The sequence below is a fragment of the Cydia amplana genome, chromosome 23, assembly GCF_948474715.1.
Source record: "Cydia amplana chromosome 23, ilCydAmpl1.1, whole genome shotgun sequence".
Lineage (NCBI taxonomy): Eukaryota > Metazoa > Arthropoda > Insecta > Lepidoptera > Tortricidae > Cydia > Cydia amplana.
In genome coordinates, this window is record NC_086091.1 from 2,812,526 (window position 1) to 2,840,504 (window position 27,979).

General features: G+C 37.1%; 1 protein-coding gene across 1 annotated transcript in view; it reads left to right on the forward strand.

Annotated features, from left to right (window-relative positions):
- LOC134658619 (E3 ubiquitin-protein ligase CBL) overlaps nucleotides 1-27,321 on the forward strand; it is a 161,329-nt gene extending 134,008 nt beyond the window's left edge. Inside the window, exons 6-14 of the mRNA XM_063514271.1 lie at nucleotides 2-108; nucleotides 4,375-4,484; nucleotides 5,306-5,382; nucleotides 6,731-6,828; nucleotides 14,699-14,966; nucleotides 22,761-22,873; nucleotides 23,702-24,432; nucleotides 25,736-25,887; nucleotides 26,794-27,321. Coding sequence (XP_063370341.1) covers nucleotides 2-108; nucleotides 4,375-4,484; nucleotides 5,306-5,382; nucleotides 6,731-6,828; nucleotides 14,699-14,966; nucleotides 22,761-22,873; nucleotides 23,702-24,432; nucleotides 25,736-25,887; nucleotides 26,794-27,011 — 1,874 coding nt within the window. The 3' untranslated portion in view covers nucleotides 27,012-27,321. The remainder of the gene's footprint in view (nucleotide 1; nucleotides 109-4,374; nucleotides 4,485-5,305; nucleotides 5,383-6,730; nucleotides 6,829-14,698; nucleotides 14,967-22,760; nucleotides 22,874-23,701; nucleotides 24,433-25,735; nucleotides 25,888-26,793) is intronic.
- The last annotated feature ends 658 nt before the right edge of the window (nucleotides 27,322-27,979 follow it).

Below are 27,979 nucleotides of genomic sequence, written 5' to 3' on the forward strand. Positions count from 1 at the left end.
GGAAGCACGTTTCAACTGTGTAAGATCTGCGCCGAAAACGACAAGGACATCAGAATAGAGCCGTGTGGACATCTACTCTGTACACCGTGTCTCACCGCTTGGCAAATTGTGAGTACATAATACTTTTTACACCACCTATTCGGAAAAGAGCTTTTTCTTCCCTGCTAGGAGGGATCAAAGTGGCACTTTTCCTCCCTGCTAGGAGGGATCAAAGTAACACTTTTCTGTTCTAGCTAGGGCTTCCAAATACCGGACTTCTCACAATACCGGTATTAATACCGAAACTGTCTTCATCAATACCGGGATCCCGGGATCCCGGTATTGGATATGAATCGCTTAAAAATATATAGTTTTATTAAAAAGGAGAATTAGAAAGGCTCACTGAAATACCAGATATGTCCTAAAAGCTATTACAACAATAAACAATTAATGCCGCCATCTGCAATAACTTTATTTCGCACTCCAGGTTGGCAATAATTTTATCCAATTTGTTGACTTCACCTCACCAGTCACATTTGTAGTGAAACTTAACTCAAAATTGGTTTGCCATTATTACAGTTATCCTAGCTCTTTCGTTTTATTTTTTGATAAAATTATAAGAACTAATTATGTTAATGTCACTATCATCATATTCATCACTCACATAACTTCAGGATTCATCCACCACCAACCACCAAATATTTATCTGACGCATAGGCAACGATCTTGTTTCAATAATAAAATGAGGGTTAGAAACCAGTTAGAGTTAAACCAAGTAAAGTCTGCAACGATTTTGATAGCATACGCAGTACACAGTGCAAGTGTTATTTGTACGTCATAATTTTATAGAATTTTGACGTTTAAAATAACACTTGCACTGCGCGTGTTATCAAAATCGTTGCAGACTTTTCTTGGTCTAACTCTAGATGCGTCTGACGTTTAGTAAGCTTTGGAATTTTTTGATACAGCCGAATATATTGGATTTAAAGGGTTTATACTGCGCATTTCCCTCATTTTTTAAAATACCGGGATCCCGGTATTGCCTTTAAAAATACCGGTATTGAAAAATGCGTCTAAAAAGACGGGATCCCGGGATCCCGAAATACCGGGATCCCGGTATTGGAAGCCCTAGTTCTAGCACACAATTTTTTCAATTTTTTTGCTCATTATTTTTTTAGCTTAAATAATCTGTTTATAAAGCATCAGATTGTGTCAACACTAAGATTTTTTTTTTCCTCATAGTTGATGTGAAAAGCAGTATGTGTCACACTGTATCAAGATTATTTCATCTTGGGCGTTAATACGTACGCCCTTGACGGAAATATATCATTTTGATTCCTTGTAACACAAACTACTATTACTCTCGTGTTTTGGACGGGGTCGTATCTCGTCGCATAATAATTGTCCTAATGTAATGTTACGCATAAAACTCATTTGTTATTGCGCTGAGACTATTAACATTTCTATTAGCATGTTCTTTTGCATCTATACAACTTTCCAGTAGTAAAACAAACTTACAGATAGGTTGCATACCTATCTGTAAGTTGCGTAGTTTCCTAAAATAAGGAGTATTTCGGAAATTTCACAAGAAAGTTTATAGTATTTAGGAAATATAACATTTCGGTCCTCTTATGAAAAAGTTTGCGTAATTATTTCACGTGGAAATTTAGGATTTTAGGTAAGATTCCGACGGCACTTCAGTAATGATATCGGCAAAACAATCTGTGATTTGTTTATCTTTTCAAGCGTTGCCTTAGACAGGTCAAAAAGGAAAACCTTAAAATTTTCTGAAATTACACCGTGAATTTTGCCTATTTTATCCAAATTCAATCAAATAATCGTTTACTTATTCTTTTTGAGATTCCGCGTATTTTATTATCTTGAAACCTCGGTTTTCCCTTATTCATTCCCATTTTTAAACCCCCCCTCCCCCTTCCCCCTGTTGTTGTGACGTAATATGTATATGGAAGAACCATAATGGATTAATTTGAAATGTTAGCTGATACTCGGGCGGATGTAGGTTTACCTAAGGCTAACTGCGTAGTTGAAACAATGATATGGCGAACAATATAAATAGTAAATACCTACGTTTGAGTACTTTGAAATTAAAAATCTCTAAATAAATGAGAAATAACGAAACACTTCCGGCTCATTGTGACGATATGGAAACCCCACTCTGTAGGTTAAGGAATTCAATTGTTGTATAGGTATCGTAAATATTTATGTTTTAATTTTAATTAATGAAGTTAAAATTTCCCAAAAGGAGGAAATGATAAACTATACAACATACCTATATTCAGATGTATATCTCTTCCGATTCTCGGAATAGTGAATGGGATTTTGTAAGGATGTAAGTTTTATTTTTCCGGTACATGTGGCTCGCGACTTACCTAACATAGGCCGAAAACAAGTAATACTTACGAGGGGTATTCAAAATATTCTCGGTATGAGAATGAAAACAAACAAGTACGAAAAGTTTGATATTTTTATTTTTCAATATACTCCCCCCCTATGTTCATACACTTAAAAGATCGATCAATTATTTTTTTTAATCCCTCGTAAAAATATTTTTTATCTTTCGTGTAAAAATGCTCCTCCACTGCCGCCTTCAATGCTTCATCGTCAGAAAATTTATTTCCACGCAGATTCTTTTTAAGATTGGGGAGCAAAAAGAAGTCGCTGGGGGCTAAGTCCGGACTATACGGTGGGTGAGTAACAGTTTTAAACCCACGTTCAACAATAGCTGCCTTGGCAATATGAGCAGTATGGACGGGGGCGTTGTCATGCAGAAGCAGAATACCTTTGGTTAACTTTCCTCGCCTCTTTTCTTTAATTACATCCTTTAATTGACGTAGAATGTTAGCGTAGTACTGTCCTGTGATATTTACACCTTTTTCTTTATAATCGATTAGTAATACTCCTTCACAATCCCAAAATATCGTGGCCATGACCTTGCCAGCTGAAGGGATGACCTTCAACTTCTTGGGATGAGCTGAACCCTTAATGTGCCACTGCATGGACTCTTGTTTACTCTCTGGGTCATAATGATGAACCCAGGTTTCATCTCCAGTAACTATTCTTTGCAGCACCTCATCAGGATTTTCACCGCACAGGTCAATAAAATCGGAACAACAAGCTACACGCATGTCTTTTTGAAGCCGAGTCAGCATTCGCGGAACCCATCTTGCACTTACTTTTGACATATTAAGATGGTCATGTATAATATCATGTACGGTACCAATAGAGAGATTGGTTACTTGTGCTATAGATTTTACCTTCACTCGACCATCTTCCAATATAAGTTTTTCCACTTTATCAATATTTTCTTGTGAAGTAGCTACTACAGGCCGGCCAGGTCTAGGGTCATCTTCAATACTCTCCCTTCCGCGTTTAAACTCGCTTGACCACTTTTGAATGGTAGATAAAGAAGAAGCAGACTCACGGTAAACACAATCCATTTCCTCTTTTATGGTTTTTTGATTTTTACCCTGTTTTGTCAAGAATTTTATCACGCATCGATGTTCTAATTTAGTTAACATTGTCAATTCGCACAGGATGTTCATGTTTGTTCAGCAATTGCAGAAAAACAAAAGACTATCTCGGTTCGAATTATACTTTTTTTTAATGTCAATGAATAAACCTTAGCGGCCAGTAACGAAAGAAATTTTAGAAGAGGTCGTAAGATATCAATACCGAGAATATTTTGAACGCCCCTCGTAGTGTTTGATACAGAAATAACCATGGTCGGCTTTAGGTGTAGGCTAGTGGGCGGTGGCCTACGGGCTCAGGCCCAAATAGTTTATGCATAATTCGGCCACCAGAGGGCCTCGTAAAATCTAACTTAACTCACATTTATAGACGAGTCTCGCGAACCTGTGTCGAAACGTCGGTAAATAAAGGTAATAAAATAAATTTCGCGACAGACTCGTCTATAAATGTGAATATGTGTTCAAAACGCGAAAGTTTTAAATATCTAACTTGCCTACATTAAATTTTCATCCTGCACCGCCACTAGAACGAAAACGCTCCACCCCGCCCCGAATAGATATATCTCACCCCGCGATAACAAATCTACAGATTGACAGAATTCCAATTCGATTAGTAATGCGATAACGAAAAATACAGTCAGCAGCAGAAGTTGCTAAGCGGGCGAGGTGTTCAAAATTACCTTGACACACTCTTATTCTCTTAACAATAAAGTCGCGTCAAGATAATTTTGAATACCTCGCCCGCTTAGCAACTATTGCTGCTGACTGTACAAAATCTCGAATCCCAGAGGTATAAATTGCTTAAAAACTTGAGCCAAAAAACGGACTTAAGTGTTAAATTTTGATTGTCACCCCTGAGATTCGAGTTTCTTACTAAGTAATAACAATTTACCGGTACCTGTTTCAGGACTCAGAAGGCCAGGGCTGTCCATTCTGCCGCGCGGAAATCAAGGGCACGGAACAAGTTGTAGTGGATGCCTTCGTACCGCCGCGGCCGCCTAACACTTCAGGCGAAAAGTAAGTTTTAATGTTATCTTCTTGGCATCAAAATTACTGGACAAGACAGAAACAGTAAAAAGACTTAAAAGGAAGCACATTGTGCCATAAGAAAGCAGTGGTTAAGAGAGACGATGGTCTCCAAAACCCAAATTGTTAACTATATACAGCAAAACTGACTATAGTCGTTACCGACTGATGGCAGTTCAAACCAGAAAAAAAAATCTTGGAGGCCAATTCGAAATACACTCAAAAATAAATTAAAAGTGGAGAAATTGCGGGCGAGGCTCGAACTCGCGGCTCTGGATCACTAGCCCATCGTTCTGCCAACCAAGCTACTGAGACTTCACTCGAGGACAGCGAATATTTCCACCATCGCTCGAAAAGATTGCACCATACCTTTGGCCTACACTCGGGTAGATGGCGTTAATTTCAATATTTAACAAATTAACACATATCAGTGAAAGAATAAGGGTCAAAGTCAAATGGCGCTCTAACAGATTTAATCTTTTGTCAAAAGATGACAGTGAGTTTACTGTGTCTACATAATTTACTTTGACTAATCCGCCTCCATTTCAAATACTCTTTGTTTAATATCAATATCTGGGTGATATAAAAACTCGAAAATGCGCGTTTTCCCAGAGATAAGACTTAGCTAGATCGATTTTTCGCCCCCAAAAACCCCCATATAGTAAATTTCATCGAAATCGTTAGAGCCGTTTCCGAGATCCCCGAAATTTATATATATATATATATATATAAATAAGTAAATATATAAATAAACAAGAATTGCTCGTTTAAAGGTATTAGATAATCAATTATTGTTTATTTTTCTTCCACAGACACACAAAGACTGCTGTTAAACAAGTATCTTCGAATTCGTCAGGTTCATCAGGGTCCTCGGGTTGCAACGGATCAAGTTAGTCATACATTCAGAATTATACTTTGCCTCTTCTGTTCCTGAAAATTTTGTGCAGTAAAACTAAGTCGGAACCGTAGGGTAGGTAGGGGACCATTGGAATCGGGGAATCGTCCTGATTTACAAGTGGGTCCCGACTGCCCAATAATCCCCTACCTCCCCTACCTAATTTTTGGGAACGAAAGACTACCTACTTTTGGTTTCCTACCTGAATTACCATTATGTTCCTCGTGTTACCCCGGCTTTTGCCACAGCTCATACGGTCCGCTTGGAATCGGCGTAGGTACTAGTTTTTACAAGCGATTGCCATCTGACCTTGCAGAACCCAGAGTAAAAATTAGACCTTTTTGGTATTAGTCCGGTTTCTACATGAAACGTTTGAATTTGCCACTTATTTCCGTCTTTCTATAACTGATTCTCATAAAAAAAAAACAGGATATATTGACGTTATACATTATAAAAAAAAAACTTGTCAAAAATCTTACGAATCATCTATAGTCCGACAAGAAATTGTAGAAATTAAAAAGACTACCCACTTGCCACTTTTTATTGGACGTATTAGAACAAATTAATTATTTTCAGAAAATATTTTAATTTGTTTTTATTTCAAGTAGAAACACTACTATATAAATTCGCTAAGTCGGTATCACCTGAGATGATCCAGTTAGAAGGTCGAACCATACTGTTCTACCTTAGAGGTGGCCAGGGGGCGCCATAAGCCTTCAGTAAGAAGTGCATATACTTGAAAAAATTCGACCTATGCCGCTGTGGCCCGGTGGCCGAATGGCTCAGGCACCTGCCGCGATATCAGAGGACGCTGGTTCGATTCCAGCCTGGGGCACTGGGAGGCCTTGGTCACTTTTTAGGGTTCCGTACCCAAAGGGTAAAAACGGGACCCTATTACTAAGACTCCGCTGTCCGTCCGTCCGTCCGTCCATCCGTCCGTCCGTCCGTCCGTCCGTCCGTCCGTCTGTCACCAGGCTGTATCTCACGAACAGTGACAGGTAGACAGTTGAAATTTTCACAGATGATGTATTTCTGTTGCCGCTATAACAACAAATACTAAAAACAGAATAAAATAAAGATTTAAGTGGGGCTCCCATACAACAAACGTGATTTTTGACCGAAGTTAAGCAACGTCGGGCGGGGTCAGTACTTGGATGGGTGACCGTTTTTTTTTGCTTGTTTTGCTCTATTTTTTGTTGATGGTGCGGAACCCTCCGTGCGCGAGTCCGACTCGCACTTGGCCGGTTTTTCTTAGTATATGACATTTATTTATTTTTGCCACTTTTTAATTTCTACAATTTCTTGTCTGACTGTATGTACAACATGAATAATTAATTTCCAGGTGTGGACGTCACAATATCGAGCAACGCGACCGCCAACGGCTGGTCGTCCAGGAACACCACTTTCAACGGGCTCACCGACGACATCGACGATGCAGAGGTAACCCTATTACTATCGCGTTAAAGCTCATTTTACAACGGCGAGAGATGGCGAATATATCGATATAGTCTGTTCGGAAAGAGAAGAGTCGTGAAATGTATGGGCCCCAATACATTCCACGACTCTTCTCTTTCCGAACGGTCTCTTTAAAATTGTTGCGCGAATCGATATCAATTTCAAACAGTACAGTACATCAGATATATCGGAGCGGCCAAGGTGTTCACAATATCTGAACACGCACTGTAACGCACTGACATATCATTTATAGAGTTTAGGGTGGCTAACTGGCTTCCCTAAACTAAAAATGACTTAATTTTCACCTATAAACAGAATTAATTTTAGTATAAGGTTCCAATAACTGGCCATCCTTCAATAACTAGCCACCTTATACTAAAATGAATTTTGTTTGTAGGTGAATAGAATTCATTTTTAGTTTAGGGCGGCCGGTTACTAACGGGTAGCCAGTTACTGGCGAATTACCCTATATGGGTATGTTTTGTTTAAGAAATTGACATTTAGGTATTATTCCCAAAAATCAATTTAAAATGAGCGATATATATATATTCGTTTTCGAGCTTTTTAAAGCATGAAGCATTTTGAGACTCGTTTTTCGGCATGATTAAGTGTCACTTGCACCATTCCACTAACCCGGGGTTAATCGGTTAAGCCTGGAGTTACCATGGTTAACAATACAATATGATAATGGGTTAACGGTTTAACCGCTTAACCCCGGGTTAGTGCGATGGTGCAAGTGGGCCTGAGTGTCTTTGCTTGCCATTTCAGCGTTACGCTTGTCTGTCTTTTTTATATAATTTTGTTTGAAAAATGAGTTCTGTTTAAATTTTACTTTTTAAATGTACGTCCCAGTATATGTCTGTCTGTTGTTGTTGTAGTATATCTTTTTTTTTTTTATTAGGGAGTAAAACAAAATTTTATTTTCCTATTTTCTATGCATCTCAGTAAATGGGTTGAAATTATCAGAAATTTTGCACCGAATATTTCACGAAATAAATTCAGATATTGTACATACACCTTGGGCTCGATAACTCGACAGATTTTAAAGGTGTATTCTTGACTGCATTGAGAGACTGAAATGTCATACAAAGTTTCATGAAATCGGTCTTGTTTTAGCGATAGTGACATTTCTTGTGAAAATTTGTTTTTGTCATATCTCAGTGAAAAACGCCTTTTTGGCTGCGACGCTGCCACTATGTGACTTGGTTTAGACATACCTACTAACAGGCTTTAGAGTTATAAAATAAACTTGCAATTTTTTGCTGTAAACAACCAAAACTTATTACTTGTAATGTTTTTTTTTGGCCAAGATGTAAAAAGAAAGAACGTGTCGTGTGCAGATTTTTTTTTGGCGAATTTGTCTTAAAAATCATAATATAACATTTTTCTCTTCTTATGACCTTAGGAATGCGTGGTTAAAACCTGTAGGGTTCGAGCCCACGGTGTATATCATATAAAATGTGGTGCCCCATAGTCCCCAATAATTTCGCATGGATTTTTAAGCCAATATTGTCTGTTTGTTTGTTTCGCAGAGACACGAGAGAAAATCACCGCATGCTTAGTGTTTGCACGTGTCTTTGTGTGTGTGCCGTTCGCAAGCGCAATGTTACTTACATTTTACATTCCATTCATTATTTTGAGTGAAACTTGTCACGATTCGGGAAAAAATTGACCGAAATTGCATTTGTCAAATATTCATTTGACCGAACGCCTTTCAAAAACGATCATTTGTGAAAAAGCATTGACTTAATAACTTGTTACAGTTTTGATCTTTTGATACGACCTTAAAGATCACTCACGCTGATTTGTGCACGCAAAATGAAGAGAAAGTCGTGCGTGAGATGCGCGACAATCACCAAGACGATCGTCAAAAACGTATCAAAACTATAACTTGTTGTTAATTTAGAATTGACCTGTAGGTTAGATTCGATTTGTGACCTTTCTGAAAACCCAAAGGTATAATCTGTGGCAGTGTTTTAATAAGACGCATTCGGTCAAATGAAAATTTGGAAAATGAAATTACCTGTAGGTTAGATTCGATTTGTGACCTTTCTGAAAACCCAAAGGTATAATCTGTGGCGGTATTTTAATAAGACGCATTCGATCAAATGAAAATTTGGAAAATGAAATTTCGGACAAAAAAATATCGTAGTCGTGATAGGTAACCATTTACTGTGTCCTTAGAAAAGGGACTATAGCGAGCTTACGCTTTAAAAGGCGCTGCAAAATGCTTTGCAACGTAACCGCTAACACTATGGTCCCTTTTTATTGAGAGCGACATGTTTGGACTATTTTGTCGACTGAAATTTAGTACATTGTCATAATTTGCGACGTTTTCAAGTAAAAGGTGCCAATTGGCGCTTACAATAAGCACGTAATTTGCTTGTATCTTTATACGAATACCCTGTCAGAGCGCCTTTATGCGAGAATGTGGTACCTTTTTCTTGAAATGGACACATTTGTTGCTTGAAAGTCAATGGAGTTAAGTTAAATAGAGGTTCTAAGTGTGCTTGAAGTATTCATGGGCCGATAAATCATTCCATTAATTATATTGATTTTACACTGTGGTTTAAAAGTTACTAATTTAATAAAAGTTAATGGTTTTATTGTACTTAAAGAAAAGCGGAAGAGAATGCTGGAAATTGAATCGGGCGATTTGAATATCATTTTCACATATGATCATTTTGAAGTGTAATGTAGTTATACAAATATTTAAATATTTGTAGTTTTAAATTTAGCATGTCCTCTGTTGGTCTGCTAAAAAAATCAAGATCAGTACCTATTTTATTTTTATAATTTGTATTTATTATGAAATCTGGCGAAAAGAAACCACGGTGTATAAAAAGTAGTAACATGAAATTTAAGCAAATGAATTAACATTATTGTATTTATTAATTTTGCACAAGTATTAGAGTAAGTATTTTTTGTAAATACGTGTTACGACTTAAACATACATTCATTTTCATTTAGTTTAGTATCATTAATTTATGAAGAAGTACTGATAATCATTATTATATTGCTTTTAGATAAACAGTGGCATAATGCTAAAAGATATACAGGGTGTGTCCTGTAACAGGAGCAATAAATTAAACTGTAGGATGTACTCCTCAAACTGACCAACATTTGTTCAGCAACTTTTGAAAATAACTCATGTTTTGATTTTTATTACACTTTAAAGTTTATTCTAAGACGCAATGTATTGCAAATTTTGTTTTGTTTAGAGCGTGACAAGCAACGTCAAACACACTGCTGTCAGCGTACATTAAGGGCAATATTTATTTTGTACGAAAAAGAGGAAGTCTAAAGGATTCATAATTTTTAAAAGTTGCTGAACAAATGTTGGTCAGTTTGAGGAGTACAGCCTTTAGTTTAATTAATTGCTCCTGTTACAGGAAGCATCCTGTATAAATTATTATTTTCGCGATCAAAAGCTTGCATTTTAATTTTTATAATTTCGTCTTGACTGTTGATTATTTAAATAGAATATTATTTCTCAACAAACAAAAATGAAGTTGTAATATAGATAAAAGCAAGGACACTAGAGAGTGTCGGGTCTATGTGCTTAAGGGGCCCACTGACATAGACTAGGAATCCTCTAGACGGAGTTTAGAGCAATTATTTCATGAAACCGATGCTGCCAAAAATACTGGGGTGCGGGGGACGAGGTGAGCGAGTCCCGTGCCGTGATTGGTCCGTTCAAAAACACGGACGTCACACAAATACACTTTGACTCGAAGATGGAGTAAAACTACCGTATATTTGTGGCAGAGGGGGTAGCGCTACTATGCTCAGTCTAGAGGATGTCTTGTCTGTGCCCACTGATTAACAGTCCGCCGGACGATATCAGCCTGTCAGTTGTTCGGAACTGTCAACTTTTTGTTCTAACTGACAGGCCGATATCGTCCGGCGGACTGTTAATCAGTGGGCCCCTTAACTTTTTAGCTATTTCAGTAATTCTTTAAAAAAAAATGAGTTATGCCAATGTTATATTTTACGTTTCAAGTCATTTTAAGCCTGTTTATGTTAATTGTACTTAATTTCGTTTTATATCGAATATACAGTATGAAAAGTAAGTTTTCGTTCTTACATTAATTAATTTAATGATGCAATCGTGTAAGTATTTTAATCAGTGTAGGGTTTTTTAACTGCGCGTAAACAAAATTTTAAACAAATGTGACGTTATCTATGAAAAGGGACCTTATTGTCGATGGCCCTTACGCCTTTGTTAACGATGCTCCGATATAAATACAATGCCGCGCGACGCTGAGCGGCGTAAGCGCCATCGACTATAAGGTCCCTTTTCATAGGTAATGCCCCAAATAAATATGTAAGTATGTAATTGTTTTTTTTTTGTATTAGATTTTTTGGCCTTTACAAGCTTTTGCTGCATTTACTCGTAAATTTTGGTCAGTTAAAGATTCTGAGTTTTGTCAAAAGTATTTTTTTGTTAATTTTTGTGTATGTAGTTATTAAAGCGCGCATTTTGTACTTAATGTACGTGTTTTTTTCTCGACTTGTTTAATGTTGATGCATGTTTTTTTATCGTGAAATATTGCTTGTTAAGGCTCAATTTTTGGCTATAAGCTTGTATAAAAGTTTTTCAACTTGGCAGTTATAAGTATGTATAGAGTATAGACAATCGTTTTTCTAAATTATATATTTGAACAATTTTAAAGTATGGCAAGTAAATTATTATTTGCTTGTAGAAAACTCTAAATAGTTGTTATAGGGAAGTTTCATTTTAAAGCATTTACGGCTTGAAATTAATTTTAAAGAAAAAAAACACCAGTGACAACTTATTAATTCCTTATTTAAAAAAATATATAATTAGGTACTTGATAATAAAAAAACTGCGGTTGAATCTCTCTGAAATCTAACTAACGAATAAATGGGAATGAAAAGGGACCTTGTTGTCGATGGCGATGATTGTATTTATATCGGAGCATCGTTAATAAAGGCGTAAGCGCCATCGGCAATAAGGTCCCTTTCCATAGATAACGTCACAAATGCAAAGTCATATTCACCCTTCACCATTTATCAGTGTTTGTTAGAAAAAGAGCCTTAACCTGTTCACGATAAAGTGCATTTTAAATTGTATCCCAATGTATAATTTTATTAAAATAACGTTTATTGATGTAATGAATTGATTTTATTTATTTGTAAGTTTTTGACGTTGACAATTATACGCTTGGTAAATTCGCTTTGTGTGTTTTTATTTACGGCCTTTTATAATAAAAATGCTTTATTAAAATGACAATATTTAATACACTGAAGCGTATTCTGATTGTAATAACAGGTTATGAATGCAGTCATTTGGTTGAATAAATGTCAATTTTGACTAACAAATCATATTCATTTGACGACTGGTCTGGCCTAGTAGGCAGTGACCCTGCCTGTGAAGCCGCGGTCCTGGGTTCGAATCCCGGTAAGGGCATTTATTTGTGCGATGGGCACAGATATTTGTTCCTGAGTCATGGGTGTTTTCTATGAATTTATGTATTTGTATATTATATATATCGTTGTCTGAGTACCCACAACACAAGCCTTCTTGAGCTTACTGTGGGACTTAGTCAATCTGTGTAAGAATGTCCTTTAATATTTATTTATTTATATCCATAACAAATCTAGATCAAATTATGAATTTGAAACTGTCATTGTTACAGTCAGATTACGACTCAGTCTGTTACATTATAGGTGTTTAAGATTTAAAATAAGGACGAAGAGATTCGCACATTGACACGTCATTTCCCATCTCTGTCACACGCGCATATTGCTGTCGCTGTCACGAGCGGGACAGCAATATAAATATACTGATGCGCGTTCGATAACGATCTATAGGCAATGGCATGTCAGTGTATGAAATTCTTTATGCTTGTTACTTTATCGTAAGAAAGCAGGTATTTGTTAGAATAGGAAGGCAATGTTATTTTTTGGATCATTCTCAGTAGATCCATTGACCAGATCCATCATGTATCTACTGAGATATTTTTTTCTCGATTGATCCAATTTTGAACAATGTGGATCTACTGAATAGCACTTTTCTCGCTAAATCGCGAAGCGGGGCTCCGTCTAGTTAAGTTGAGGATTAATATATTAATATATCTACTAAGACTACATTTTCTCATTAGATCCATTTTATTAAACAGCAGATCCATCGAGAAAAAAATATCTCAGTAGATACATGATGGATCTAGTCAATGGATCTACTGAGAATGATCCTATTTTTTATCATTCTAAGCAAAAATTTAGTCACAGTTTTTATTAATTTACTCACGTGAGTAAAGTTTGTTGAAATGTATCAATTTGCACAGTTTTAAATGTAATATTTTGTGAAAATACAAAAGTACCCTTAAATTTGATCCAGTACATCATTTCATTGATTGCTTATTGTATAAGTAAGGTACACGAGGGAAAAAGCTAATTTTGAAAAAAAAAAACCTTACTGTGCAAAATATGAATTAAAATGTTCGGATTTTGCCTAAGATACCTACAAGGACACCATTTTGTTGTAATAACTGTATTTTATATAAAACCTGCTACAATTTGTACCATTAGTAATTAGTTAAAACCCGATTGGTAATTTTATTTGTGATGTCCCTCGGGGAAAGGTACCTTATGGCGGTTGGCGGTTTACGCTATTATTAACGCCGCTCCAATACTATTGCGACGTAAGCGCCAGCCGCCATAAGGTACCTTTTCCCGTGGAAAGTCACAATTTTTGTAAAGGACAAATCTCTGATAAAATATAATGAATCTATGATGGGATCTTTTTATTGTTTTTGAAAGTCCAAGCCTAGTTTTTGAGTTGTGTCGTTTTTTCATTTTTATTGTTGTGTTAATTTTTTCATGTTTTTCATCATGTTTGTGCTTTGTGTGGCATGCATTGAGCATGTGTGTGCTTGCAAAATGAAAGTAAGTTTTTTTTTGGCTTTATATTATTTTAAATGGCTTCGTTGAAATTAAAACATTTAAAAGTAAATTTTGATATGGTTTTAAAATTTAACTTTGTAATAATTTTTGCCAAAGGTTACGAGATCTTTGAAAGTGGTTGAAATATGTTTATTATTTGCCTATTTATATTCATAGCTAACCACTTGCTAATGCTAACCTGATATTCGAAATTTTGATAACATGAGTATGCGGTGAAATGCAATTCTCATCTGTAATATTTTTTAACGTAAAGAACGTATACCGGGAACGTATTTTTGTAGTTAAATTCCTTTTGGGCAATGATTCGTGAAGTGGGTAAGGTTAAGAACGATGGACCTAAGCCAGGGGTCGGCATACTTTTGAGAAAAACAGCCAATTGTATTAAAAATCATCAATTGGTTTTTTCACGGATCTAAGAACTGTTAATGTGACTTTTGGTCGCTTTAACACCCGCAACCCCTGCGTTGCAGTTTGCCGACCCCTGATCCAAGCGATAACTTTCTTTCTGCAATTATTCCTTTTATCGAGATGTGCACTAGAGTATAGTTTGTAGCTTTCTAGTAGACCCCGAAGTCTTATCCTATTGTCTATTGTTCAGTAAAACCGCAAGTGCTACTTACCTGCAAAAAAGGATCCTAATTATTCTATTTGGCACCTGAGCGCGGGCTAGTCCAACGCTCAAAAAACCAGTGTAGGTGCGCTCTCCGATAACGCGCCTTTGTTACGCATCTCGATGACACATTTTAGACTGGTTCTGTAGCGTTCGACTCGCCGGCACTCAGTAACCGAAGTACCGATTTTTTATGCAGGTGGTTGTGGCACGTGGCACGAGCGGTTTTTCTTAACAATAGACAATAGGATTAGCCTTCGGGGTCTATTAGAAAGCTACAAACTATACCCGTCCACAAGTCCACCTTTCCCGTAGGACTGGTCGGAGTTCAACGCGGCCCTGTCTAGTATCGCGGCGCTGCGCCCCGCTCGCTCGCCCGTGGCGTCCCCGCGACACTCCCCGCGCGCCGCGCGCCGGGGGGCGGGGGCTGGGGCGGGGACGGGGGCGGGGGCGCGCGAGAACGCGTACGGGGAGCTGCGCGCGCCGCCGCTCCCGCCGCGCAAGAGCCTGTCGCCCGCCGACGGCGGCATGGCGGCCGCCACCAGCGTGCAGGACATCGCGCAAGCCTCCGCCGCTGCACAAGGTGACACACCGACAACACCCCCTCCCCCCATTACCCCCTTAGTGTAAGGCCTGAGGGATGTGACACATCCCATCCTCGTCGCCACTGACAAATAAAAGACGTATTGAACGCGCACCATTTATTCTGAGACAAAGAATACCTAGCTACCACATATGGGTTATTATTAAGTTACCCTACATATACGTACAACAAGTGGACGCTCGAAGCGGAGCGTTCGGTGGGGCGTGCGTGCAGCTTGGCGTCGGGGTCACGAGTGATTTGAGCAGCGTGCACTGTGGCCGCTCCTATACGTTTGCATTTGTTTAACATGCAACCCAACATGCATGCCCAACTCGAGCGTCCACTCGGGCCTTACACTTATTCATAAACGTCTGCTAAGCTAATCGGCTGATGATCATCGTTTGTCCCTCTCTATGGCATTACGACAGATAGGGACAAACGACGATCATCAACTCATTAGGTTAACAGACGTTTAGGAATAACGCCAACAGAGTACCCCGTAGTGTCCCCGACGTGCAGGGTGCGCTAAACGCGCTCCAGAGCCCTATATAGTAGGAGTGGAGCCGTACGTACGTGGTGCGCTGCGCGCGCTCCAATACCCAGCGCCTTCGACGCCCTCATAATAAAATTATTTTATCATTTATTTATTAAAATAAATGCATTACAAATTATAGGTAAACCAGAACTTTGGGAGTATTGTCAAGAGGGCGCTCGTTTTGAATTTTATATAGCAACAATTTGTATAGTGGGGACAATGGAAATTGGCAGATGATTTTTATTTTATTCCGACAACTTTAATAAGTGCGAAGTTTGATGTTTGGATATTTCTTCGCTTTTTACGCTTAAATGGCTGACTCGATTTAGATAAAATGAATAGCGTGAATATCATCCAAATCGATTTTCTTTTTTTGTTTTCTTTTTTTAGGTTTGGTCGTTTAATTCCGCCCTTACGCCCTTCGCTAGCAATCCGTGATACCGATGCATGCGATACACCTAATACACAAATCAAATTATTACAAGACATCAACCAAATCGTGACGACCTGACTATAGTGACATTTGTCCATAAGTTTGAAACTTACCCGTCAATTCAGATGCTAATTTCGTTATGTTTTCTAATGGAAGAAATTTCTTTCCCGCACGTTTTTTTTTTTCAATAAATAACTATATACACTATTTACAACTTTTTTCTCTGTAAAATCTAAAACTTTCGGCATGATTATTGCAGTCTAATAATAATTCACACTAGACAAAGCAATGTTTACATTGTCAATATTGACAACTATCATAGAGGGTAGATGTTGTCTATTATTAAAATTGTTGCCATTGCTAGAAATTAGTACCAACAAATTTCCGTAACATGGCGCACCCTCAATAGATCCTGGTCCACCTATATATCTAAGTCGCTTCCATACTGAAACTCGGTAGTAATTTGTCAAATAAAAAGAATAAGGAGATAGAAGCAAAAAATTACTTGTGATTTTAGACGGTAGTCCTACAGTGGTTAATCCAGACCGAGTGGTTAAGTAGGCGGGTCAGCACAGTTCATAATGTATGAGAGCTCTACATGAATTCTCACACTAGAGATTTTTTGAGATGTGATAACCTATGTTGCAAATACTATATTTAAAAAAAAATCTCCACAAAATATGTCGCATGGTTTTAATAAATCCAAACTATTATTAAAATAGAAAAAATATATCAAAACATGAATCCGACACTCGAGATTTTTTAATATGCAGTTCTCAAACATATACTCATTATGTATTTATATTTTCTCCCAGCTTGACACCAAAACCAGCTCCCAATAATTTTCTTTATTAAAAATATTTTTTTATATAAAAATAACAACTATGTGTACATAACAATTACATGTTAATTAAGCTCTGTATATTTACTATATCCTACAAAAAAATCTCTCACGTAAATTAATCCATTTAATTACTATTAACCATTTTTGTTTTGAAAATGTTTTCGTTGCTTCGAGAAAATGGACAGTGGGTTTGTTTTTCACTTTCTCAAATCTCTTTCTCATGTTAGTGTAACAACAAAAAATCTCCCACGTATATGTAATATTGTATGGAATAAAACCATTATTAAATCATCCAAGCTATTTAAATTACCCTAAATGGCGGGTACTGATTCACTGTAGAGAACGTTATATCGACTTCCATATCTCCGTCTCACTTCAATGTTCGCGGCAGACGATTGTTCCGCTTCAACAGCCGAGAGTTCGCGATCCGGTCGACCGTTAATTCTCCCATGACTATCTTACCCAGTTTCATCGGTATGCGTTGCGCGCTTACTTAACACACCTCAGGCCAAGCTCCTATAAAACGCGTAATGCATGCATGCATTGCGGTATCTCCTATACGTCACATATGTCAGCTATGAGGCTATGACATGGCTATGACAGACTGTGGCAGTTAGTTCCAAACAAGTATACAGACTTGTCTACCCACCATAAAGTTTAGCGTAAAGAGAATATATCACTCCTTAGTGAAAAACCATACGGTTTGTGCGAAGTTGAGCGTTATGTCAATGCTAATAAAGATGATGGTTTGACTTACGGAAATGAGTAATATAATATCATTTTATTTTATATTTCCAATTCCCGTTTCATTTACACCCAATATTAAATCTTTTTCCGTAATACAATGCGTATATAATTACTGTCATCATCTGTATTTATTTTATTTCTTTAACCCCCGTTATTCATAAACGCGCTACAAACCTCAATTAGCTAATAATAGTAATAATCGTTTGTCCTTATCTGTCACTTTAACTTATGTATTTGTAAGTAAGGGATAAACATAATTGAACTAAATCAGGCCCGTAAAGTTTATGAATAAAGTGGTTAATCTTTATTGCACAAAAGAAAAACCTTATAGTACAAGAGGCGGACTTAATGCCATAAGGCATTCTCTACCAGTTAACGATGGCTTGTCCTCCGGCCCATTTGATCGATGACCTCCTTTGATTATTTATTTTTAATGGACGCCAAAATCCAGACAGGAACTTCGATTTTGACATTTAACACAGTAATGCAGTCGGTAGCAATGTCGCGCTTCAAAATTGCTGCAGTCGACTGCATTGCTGTAGAAAACGTGAAAAAGGTCATTCAAAGGTTAATAGGGTTATATACACCGCGGGATTTAATAACCCGAAAGATTTAAACCAACGATTTTAGAGCCTAATTAGAGTATATAAAGTTATATAACACATAGTCCAAAAACCCTTAATTTAAGAGATATTAATTATTTAAAACAAATCACAAGTAAAAAAATCTCAATTCTAACACACCCTTATGCGTGACGTAGCCACCAACTAATTTTACACGCAGACGCACTAACTACATGGTTATTAGCCAGTTTCACTTAATTAAGTTTGATATCCTACAAAAGGTTTCACTACCAAAATTTTGTTCTGTTCTCAATCACGAGAGTACAAACTATTTACCTTTACGATAACTGGCCAGTTTGACGAAAATGACGAAATTGATGTCAATAAAATGACATATTTCATATGTCACACAAGATATGCGCAAGATAACATCTTTAAATTTGATTGACTGTAATAAATAAAATTCATTTAGCGGATATTCACTTTGTGTACGGATTTGGAAACCCGAAGAACTATGTGCTTCCGGCACGACGGACCCACTTCAGCCTAGAAGTTCGTAAATTGGCTAGACGAACAATACCCTGAGAGGTGGATTGGCCGTGGAAGCAACGTCCTAACCTGGCCCGCCCGGTCACCCGACTTAACGCCATTGGTTTTTTTCTATGGGGAACTCTGAAAGATAAGGAAGGAATACTCAACACCAGTGAACTCTGGAGAAGAATTATTAATAAAAATTCGAACGGCTTCCGAAGAAATAAAGAACACTTTTGTAAACCTAAATAATGAAATCCGTTTAAAATTAAATCTTTGTGCTGAAAATCTTTGTGGTACACACTTCGAAAACCTAATTCATTAAATTAATAAAAAAGCGTAATTGTTTAACATAGTTGTTTATTTTACTTTACTCAGTATAAATCAACACATCGAGAATTTAAAATACGTACTGATAAGCATGATCGATATTTTAACAAAAGGTCATTCAAGTAATCATCCCTTTCCAGCTGTAGTATGAGTTAAAACAATAAGAGGCATGATTTCTTTCGGATATAATCATGGTTAATGGCTTTGGTTACCTCACTCAAAGGAAAAGATTTTATCGCAAAGTTTCAACAATAATAACTGCACTATACCTACTGTTGTAGTAATTAATAAAGTTTTGATACAATTTGTGGTATTTTGAGGTGCCAATCAATTGAAATAATTTCAACGTAAACATGATCCTAGACATAACTTGACACTTCTTGTCATGGAACACATGTCACTGCATTCGCCGTGCATCGTATGATATCGGAGTGATTCATGAAATGTCATGCTCGCTCTCTGTTTCTCTACTTGAGATTAATTAAACTCGCTCACTCTCTGAATAAAGGTTTGTTCACAAAGAAGCGGTAAATTAATATGATTTAATTTGTACTGAAATAGTAGTTTAATTAAAATATATAATTGGACCCATGTTGATATAACATTATTTACTCGTACTGTCGTCAAAAATACGTGATTTAAATCTTTCGGGTTATTAAATCCCGCGGTGTATAAAATGAAATGATGCATTAATAAAACTTTAGTTAATTAACAATATTATATTAAATCATTAACAACTTTGACAGCACGATCTCTTCGCAGGTAGGTGCTCTACAAGGAGTTTATATTACAACATTATTTCCAAGAAATAATCTCTCATTGTTACGAAAATGTTGGTAGGGTGGCTTTAGGTTACTTTTCGTTCATATCGTCTTGGATATGGGTGAACATGGTGTTAATACACTCAGTATCAATCAACCTGTAAAGATATTGTAGCCTGGCCTTTTCTCGAAAAGTCTTCTAGAAAAAATTACGCTCATGTCGTCTCGGATATGAGTATATTTGGTATCAGTGCATTCAGTATAATATCCTGAACACAAATATATGAGATGACAAGCGCGAAAGTGGTTAGGGTAGTTGCTATGACGCAAAGTTTTTACCATTTTTCTTTTAAACATACCATGTGGGGTACCAAATGAAAGGGCCTTGTAAGTAGATCACAAATATATAACACACTGTAACACTTTTACTACTTAATCCAACAAATTATTTGAAAACGTTCAAAAATTTCACAATCAGTTGAATTCCAACTGCTCTAAATTGACTAAGATAACTTGATCCCAAGTTTCCTTGCAATTATACGTAATCGAGGGCCAGGCTCATACTAGTTCTCATGTCGCGATGCGCTAACGCTAACAAAAACTAAGCGTTACGAATTGCTGACATTTGCTTCTTTTAGTTTTACTCACAGACTTGTCATTTTCGTGCTCGCGCTTGACAGACAGCTGAAGTGTGCGAAAGGGAAGCCATCACGTATATGAACATCGCATGAGTGCGAAAGAGTCGGACTACAAATGAGAAAACGTGACCATTTTTGAGTTTGACGACGGCCGCGGACGGCCAAGAGCGTATCACCGTAATTTTCAATTTGAAAAATATACACAAATTCGGAAGAAAACTATTTGATAAAGTAATACAATGAAGATAGTGTCTTGTAGTGTACCGGATTTCAGTGTCACGGGGCCAAATAAACCTAGCAAATACTTATTTCAGAGGAATAATGATATTCCGAGCGAAATTTTCTTAACGATATTTTGTCAAATTAACAGCATAAAAAGTGTAAGAAGGCGGATTATACAGTTGATTATAAGTTTTTCTTCCTTTGTGTGCTAATATTTTATCATATTACTCAATAATTTAAAATATTTTGTATAAAAACATAAACTGTTACTTTACGCTAGGGCTTGACAAAATGTTCAGATGACAGTATCGATAACTTGTCGGTATATTAATAGCTATGTAATCATTTCTTCACAAGACATAATTAAGATATTAACCTTTATTACCGACTTCAAATAATAACGATTGTTATACCTTTTTGAAGGTGCAGATGTTTAGCAGTAAATTTAAACTTCACTTTCCAACACAGTAAGAGTTAGACCAGTCATTCTCAAAGTGTGTTCCGCGGAACCCTAGGGTTCCGCGACACCCCTGCAGGGGTTCCGCAAGAATTTAGAATAATAAAATAAGCATAATTATTATGCTTATTAATAAAAAAATACACTTCTAAAAACTATTGTTTTATTGTAGGGTTCCATCAAGTATTTCGCTTTCCAAAAGGGTTCCGTCAAAAAAAGATTGAGAACCGCTGAGTTAGACTAAGATAAGGCTGTAACGATTTTGATAGCACACGCAGTGCAGGTGTTATTTTATACATCATAATGTTTTTAACGTTTATTTTAACGTTTAAAATAACACATTTGAAAAAGTAGTCGATAAAGCAATCAAACACCGACAGATTATTAATATGTTGTAACATGACATCACTATTTTTGATCTCACATATACAATTTACGCACACACTTGCATTTCATTTTTGGTCGCACTTTTGAAGATTGACAGTTGTTCTTGTCTATTCTAATTCTATGGTTTTACTCTACTCAAGCATCGGATGACAGGATCGTTGAATAGGGACAAACATATCCTTTGACGTTACGTTACTCTTCTCGTGAATTGTCAAATTTTAAAATTCGAAATTAGCTTTGGAATTTGTCCGGGTGGCTATTCGAAGTATAACTTGGTGGACGGTACTTACTAACCAAATAAGCTTGAGATCCAGTATCATAGATAGTTGTAAGACTTCAAGGGTCTATTTATATCTGACTGTGCATCCTGTATTCTAAACGTTTTGTGAATAGATATAAAAATTGACACCTATCATTTTTCACATAAACACAGACACTTTATGCATTGAATTATTAAACCTTAACGCAATGCCATAAGTCATAAGGTATATTTTCCTAATATACCTTGATGCTAATTCGAACTTTGTTATAAAAGATGTCATTTTATATCATTCGCGCGTGCATTTCACTCGTACTAGATGAAATATGTATTGGTGCGAGCGAGACGGTTGGGCGAATGATAACAAAATGATATCTTTTTGACATCTTAAACAAAGTTTGACTTGGCCTCTGTGGAAGCCTGGAAATACAGCATACTTCATTGACTTTTTATGCTGGAAATTGATTTAATAATTGCGAGAAAAATAAGTATGTTATTCTTCAATAACTTGTACACTTACTGTCAAAAAACTAGAAGTGTCCATTAATTGTGTAGAACATTATTTGCTGTTTGTTTCCAATATCATGCTGCTATTCTGCGAATATAGCAGTTCCTCAGGCAGATAAATTAAACATGATCGAAACAAACACTATTAACCACAATAGTAAACTTTTCTCTCAGTGTGGGATATTCTCGGTCATGAAAAACTTACAAAGTTATTGTTTTTTTCATTAAATCTATAATTAATATTATTGCCGGGAGAAATTCTGACCGTGTAGTCGTGTAAGCTTCATAGCCCATTCTTCAAAAAATCTCTAGTGTGAAATTACTGTTTAGGTAGTATAAAATATAAAATAAAATAAATGTTATTTCTCAAAAACGGGAACAGATATCAAGTTGTTAATTCGCAGCCGGGTATTCAATATGATATATAATTCACCCGTGTAGAAACATTTGACTGTGCAATTAATGTAACTTTAACTTTATATTGACTCCACTAAAGTAGACCAGATGACGTGCGTATAAAGTAACAGTATACATTTCAATTATCTTTTTTTTTATCAATACGGTCATTTACACATTGCAGAGCCGAGAAGAAGGTCATCATTAGAACCCGAACCCGACTCGAGGCACCGGCTGACCTCCATCATAACTGGGTCCACGGAAACTATTACTGGCATCATTGACACGCGGCACGAGGTAAGTTATAAATTACAATCACTGACCTTTAACCCACAGGAAGGAAATATACAACATATAGACTCTAGGTGTATAATATAATGGGCCGTATCGGTCCCAAACGTGGCTTTCCATCAGAGAAGGGTCCTTAGATCATTATTAGAACCTGAACCCGATTCGAGGCACCGGCTGACCTCCATCATAACTGGGTCCACGGAAACTATTACTGGCATCATTGACACGCGGCACGAGGTAAGTTATAAATTACAGTCACGGACCTTAACTTAACCTACCTTCCTGGTAATAGACAACATATATAGACCCTATATGTCTAATATAATGTGCCGTAGGTATCTGTCCCGAATGTGACTTTCGATCAGAGAACGTCTTATGCTTTACGTGCATATATAAGGACCTTTTCATAAAAAAGCACCATATGTTCATGATGCAAATGAAGCATAAGGACCCTTCTCTGGTGGAAAACCACAAGTTTTTTAAAATGATAGTTATTTAATATGTTTGCCATACAATGCGCATGTTGTGTTGATTACAATTTATCATTAAATGAAGTTTTTTGGTCTATTAAGTATATTATTTAAAGAATTCTATACATTACAAGTGATCTAATTTATTTGCATTGCCTGCTCAAACAGGGGCATTTATTGCTGATTTATCTCCTAATATATTTTTTTATTATTTCATTTAAAGTGGCAACCAAATAGTATAAAATAATATATAGGTAATATAATAATATATAATGTGAAACGTCGATTTCAAAGTCATTGTTTCAACATCATTGTTTTGACAGCATTTGTTGGATTAACTAACCTACTTTTATTTTAATTCTAGGTACCACCCGACCCGAGAGCATTCGAGAAGCCTCGACGAGCGAACACGCCACAATCCAACAGCCGACCCCTCCCCGCACCGCCTCCCGATAACGCCGACGACCGACCCGACAGATCGGACAGACTACCCGAAAGATCGGACAGAATACCCGAAAGATCGGACAGAATACCCGACAGATCGGATAGATTACCTGAAAGATCGGACAGAATACCCGACAGATCAGACAGACTACCCGAAAGATCAGACAGACTATCCGAAAGATTGGACAGACTACCCGAAAGATCGGACCGACTACCCGAAAGATCGGACAGACTACCCGAAAAGCTACCCGAAAGATCAGAAAGGCTACCCGAAAGATCGGACAGAGTACCAGACAGATCGGACCGACCCGACAGATCGGACAGACTACCCGAAAGATCGGACAGACCCGATCGATCGGGCGAAAGAACTGACAAACCAGAAAGGCTCCCAGAAAGAGAAAGAATACCAGAGAGAGAAAGAATACCCGCACCAACGGAAAGAGAACACAGGCCTGTCCCGGCGGAACGCGTTCTCGATAGAATACCCCCCGTGCCGGCAGAAAGAGAGCATAGGATAGAAAATAGAATACCAGAAAGAGATAGGGTGCCCGTCCCGGACAATAGAGAGAAAGTAGTGCCTTCAGATAGACTAGAATTCCCACCAGTAATACCAGAGAAACCGGACAGGATATTTGACAGGGTAGAAAACAGGTAAGAATGAGTTTTTTGACAAAAATTACATTTTTATTACAAGCTTTTATTGCCTGACTGTACTTTTCTTTCAACAGCCAACTCATTGAGAAAGAGAAGAGAGTTGCGAAAATATTATACGTTTTCGTAACTGAAGAATATGTGCTTTTTTGTCCCAAATTTGAATTTCGTATTTATTCCGCCCAGAATGTGGAGCTCTTCAAACCAGGCAAATTTTCTCTTAATCTCACGAAAAAAAATCGATAACAAAGTTAATAACTATTTCAAAAAAATATAACCCTTAACGCATTATGCAAAAAAAAGAACGTTTTATACCAAAAATACCATACAACACTTTGGAAGAGAGCTGATACTTTTCAAACTACTGGATCGATCTTTATCAAAAAATAGTTTAGAACCACCGCAAGGAAACTCGCTTTCACATAAAAAAACCGCATTGAAATCGGTCCATCCGTTTGAGAGCTACGACGCCATAGACAAACATTGGCGTCACACATATACAGTATGTTTGGTACATCGTTTACCAAATTAAAATGGCAGATTGGTTGAATAATTGCTATCTTCTCATGCCTAGAAAAAAAATTGCGCACGTTATTTTTTCAAGCTCTATGCCAGTTTATCGTAAATTTCAAATTGTTACGTGCGCGGTAGTGAGAAAAACCTTGAGCAATTTTTTTTCTAGGCATGAGAATATAGCAAATGACTCAACCTATCTGCCGTTTTAATTTGGCAAACGATGTACCAAACACCCAGGTATAACATCCCTCTGTTTAGCGTCGGGGGTTAAAATTCGGGCCAAAATTATGTATTAGTGTGTATGCGTGTATCTGTCGGCGGCCGATCGTAAGATCAGGCATATCGTGAAATTCCTAGGCATATCGTGAAACGTGAAAATCTTTGACCCGTTCCCCGAGTCATTTCTGGGCAGTTTGCCTTTCGGGCATCTAAAGCAACCTAACGAACCTATATATTGGTTTAATGTCACTATCGTCAAAACATTACACAGGAACATTACGATCTGCCTGATCATAGACTAGGAATCCTCTAGACTGAGCATAGTAACGCTACCCCCTCTGCCACTTATACGGTAGTTTTACTCCATCTTCGAGTCAATCCCGTGCCGTGATTGGTTCGTGTTTTTGAACGGACCAATCACGGCACGGGATTCGCTCACCTCGTCCCCCGCACCCCCGTATTTTTGGCAGCATCGGTTTCATGAAATAATTGCTCTAACTCCGTCTAGAGGATTCCAAGTCTATAACGCCGACATATCTAACAATGATTTATGATTTCTGATCAACAGAGCACCGCCGAGACAAAGGTCGTTGCCCTCAAGCACTAGTGGGGGGGACATCCAACCAACCAAGTCCACGACGATGCCAAAGTTCCCGTCGGAAGAGAAAGATCCGCCCTATGAGAATGTGGCGGCGGAGAGGAATGAACTCGCTGTTGCACGTAAGTTTATTATTTTGCATTTATCATGCTCTGAAAGAGGGTCATTGTTGTTCTAAAAGGTGTGCAGAAAATGATACGTTTCGGCACTAGAGCATTTTACGTTCAGTTTACGATAATCAACTGAAATTTAGGTTATAATCGATTTGTTATACAATTTCCGTTCTGATATTTAACTCACCATTCCATAAATAACGATACTTTTGACTAAATTGTTAATTGAAAGTTCAAGATTTACTATAATTTTTTATACTTTGTCATGTTTTTAAAAAAACATACCTATGCATTTTACTTTCCTATTATTCGAAATGAAAAGTAGAGTGTTTAACTCGGGTGAAAGCCATCATTTCAGCCTCGGACTGTTGGCGTTCTCACTGCGTTCTAGCACCAAACTACCTCGGCAGAAATGAGTGCCTTTCATCCCTTGGTTGACAATCTACTATTTCTGCCCCCCAGGTCGGAAAGCATTAACTTTCGGTCACGAAGTTGCCGCATTCCGGCTTCGTTGAACAGAAAAAATTGTATACATACCTCGGGCAGTAAATAAGAAAGTCTCAGATCTCATGACATCGTCAGCCGAGGCGAAGCCGAGACATTTCTTAATATTATTAATATTTATTAATTTACTGTATGTAGTATTTACGTAGTTGATGAGGGGTAAAGCCACTTGTAATGATTTTTTTGGAGATTTTTGAGTTTTTCTCCCATTTAAATATGAAAATATTTGCGTAGAACTGCGTCATTCAAATTGTTGTCGACTATAGTTTTTCCAACTTTTAACGTGCTTGAATATCACTTTATGAAATAAATACGTAAAGAAATGTTAATTATTTTATTAAAAATTGATTAAAATGTAAAGATTCTGATTTCAGTCAATTAAAACTAACAATAATGTATTTTCTTTTCCAGCCAAAAAATTCAACCCCCTAACCCACGACAAGAACGGCCGAAAGTACGGTGAGAACGTCTCGTACGAAAACATTAATTTAGACTACATCGCTCGGCTAGTAGGCGAGGGTTACCCCAAAGATATAGTTGTACGAGCATTAGGCATCACTAGGAACGATTTGGAAATGGCGTGTGACATTTTACACGAATTCGGGTCGAAGGTGTCAAATAAGTGCTAGTTTTAATTTAGTTCAATCGCTTAGGAAATGATGGGGAAACGTTAGACTAATTTTACCCTATGTCCCATATTTGGAACATACGATGTCGCATAATGTTCTACATTTGGAACATGGTTTAAACTTTAACCTTATGTGCCATATTTGGAACACGCTCGCTGGTCTAATAAGTTCGTGTGGTATGCACCCTTCCTGAATTTATAGTACAAACATTGTTATGAATTGATGTTTATAATAAACTTGCGAGTTGCGAGTGTGATTAATGTGTTCCAAATATGGTACAAATTGTAAATTCAAATTGTTTATGTAAAATTTACTGGAAATTTTAGTGCAGTTCACGATTATTAAATAATTATATGAAAAGTCTAACGGTTATGACCATCACTACCATCTCATTAGTTTACCACATTTTAGTTTTAGTCCGCGTTTGCTCACAAATTATCAGCTTTATTTATTAAATCTTCGCAAATTGTACATTTTGTGATAGTATCATTAACACCAATATTGTAAGAATCGTCATAATATTATAGACTCACGTAGATAACTCAGAAAGCAATAGCGATCGTTCCTACTTCAACTTAAGACGCATTTTGTAGTAGCTGTACAATTTCAAATCTGCATCATGTAAACCCAAATTGTGTGTTGTTGTCTATTGGGTGACTGTTATACAAAATTAGTGACTGGCTAAAAATAAAACCCATTTTAGTTAACCATCTGACCGCCAAAGACGTCAAATGACGCACGTGACATCCCAATATCAACCTTCGAGCATTCAGACAAGGTTCACGACGATGCCAGATTCATAAATTTTGTATTGTCAGTCACATAGTAAATATTAGTACCTACTCGTAATGTAACCGGTATCGTCTTGGGTCGTCCCATTCGTTTTTCATCAAGTTCTTAAATTGGTCCTATTCTGCTTTCGTCACGCATTCTACATTGAAAGCCACCGACGATTATGACAAATGTAG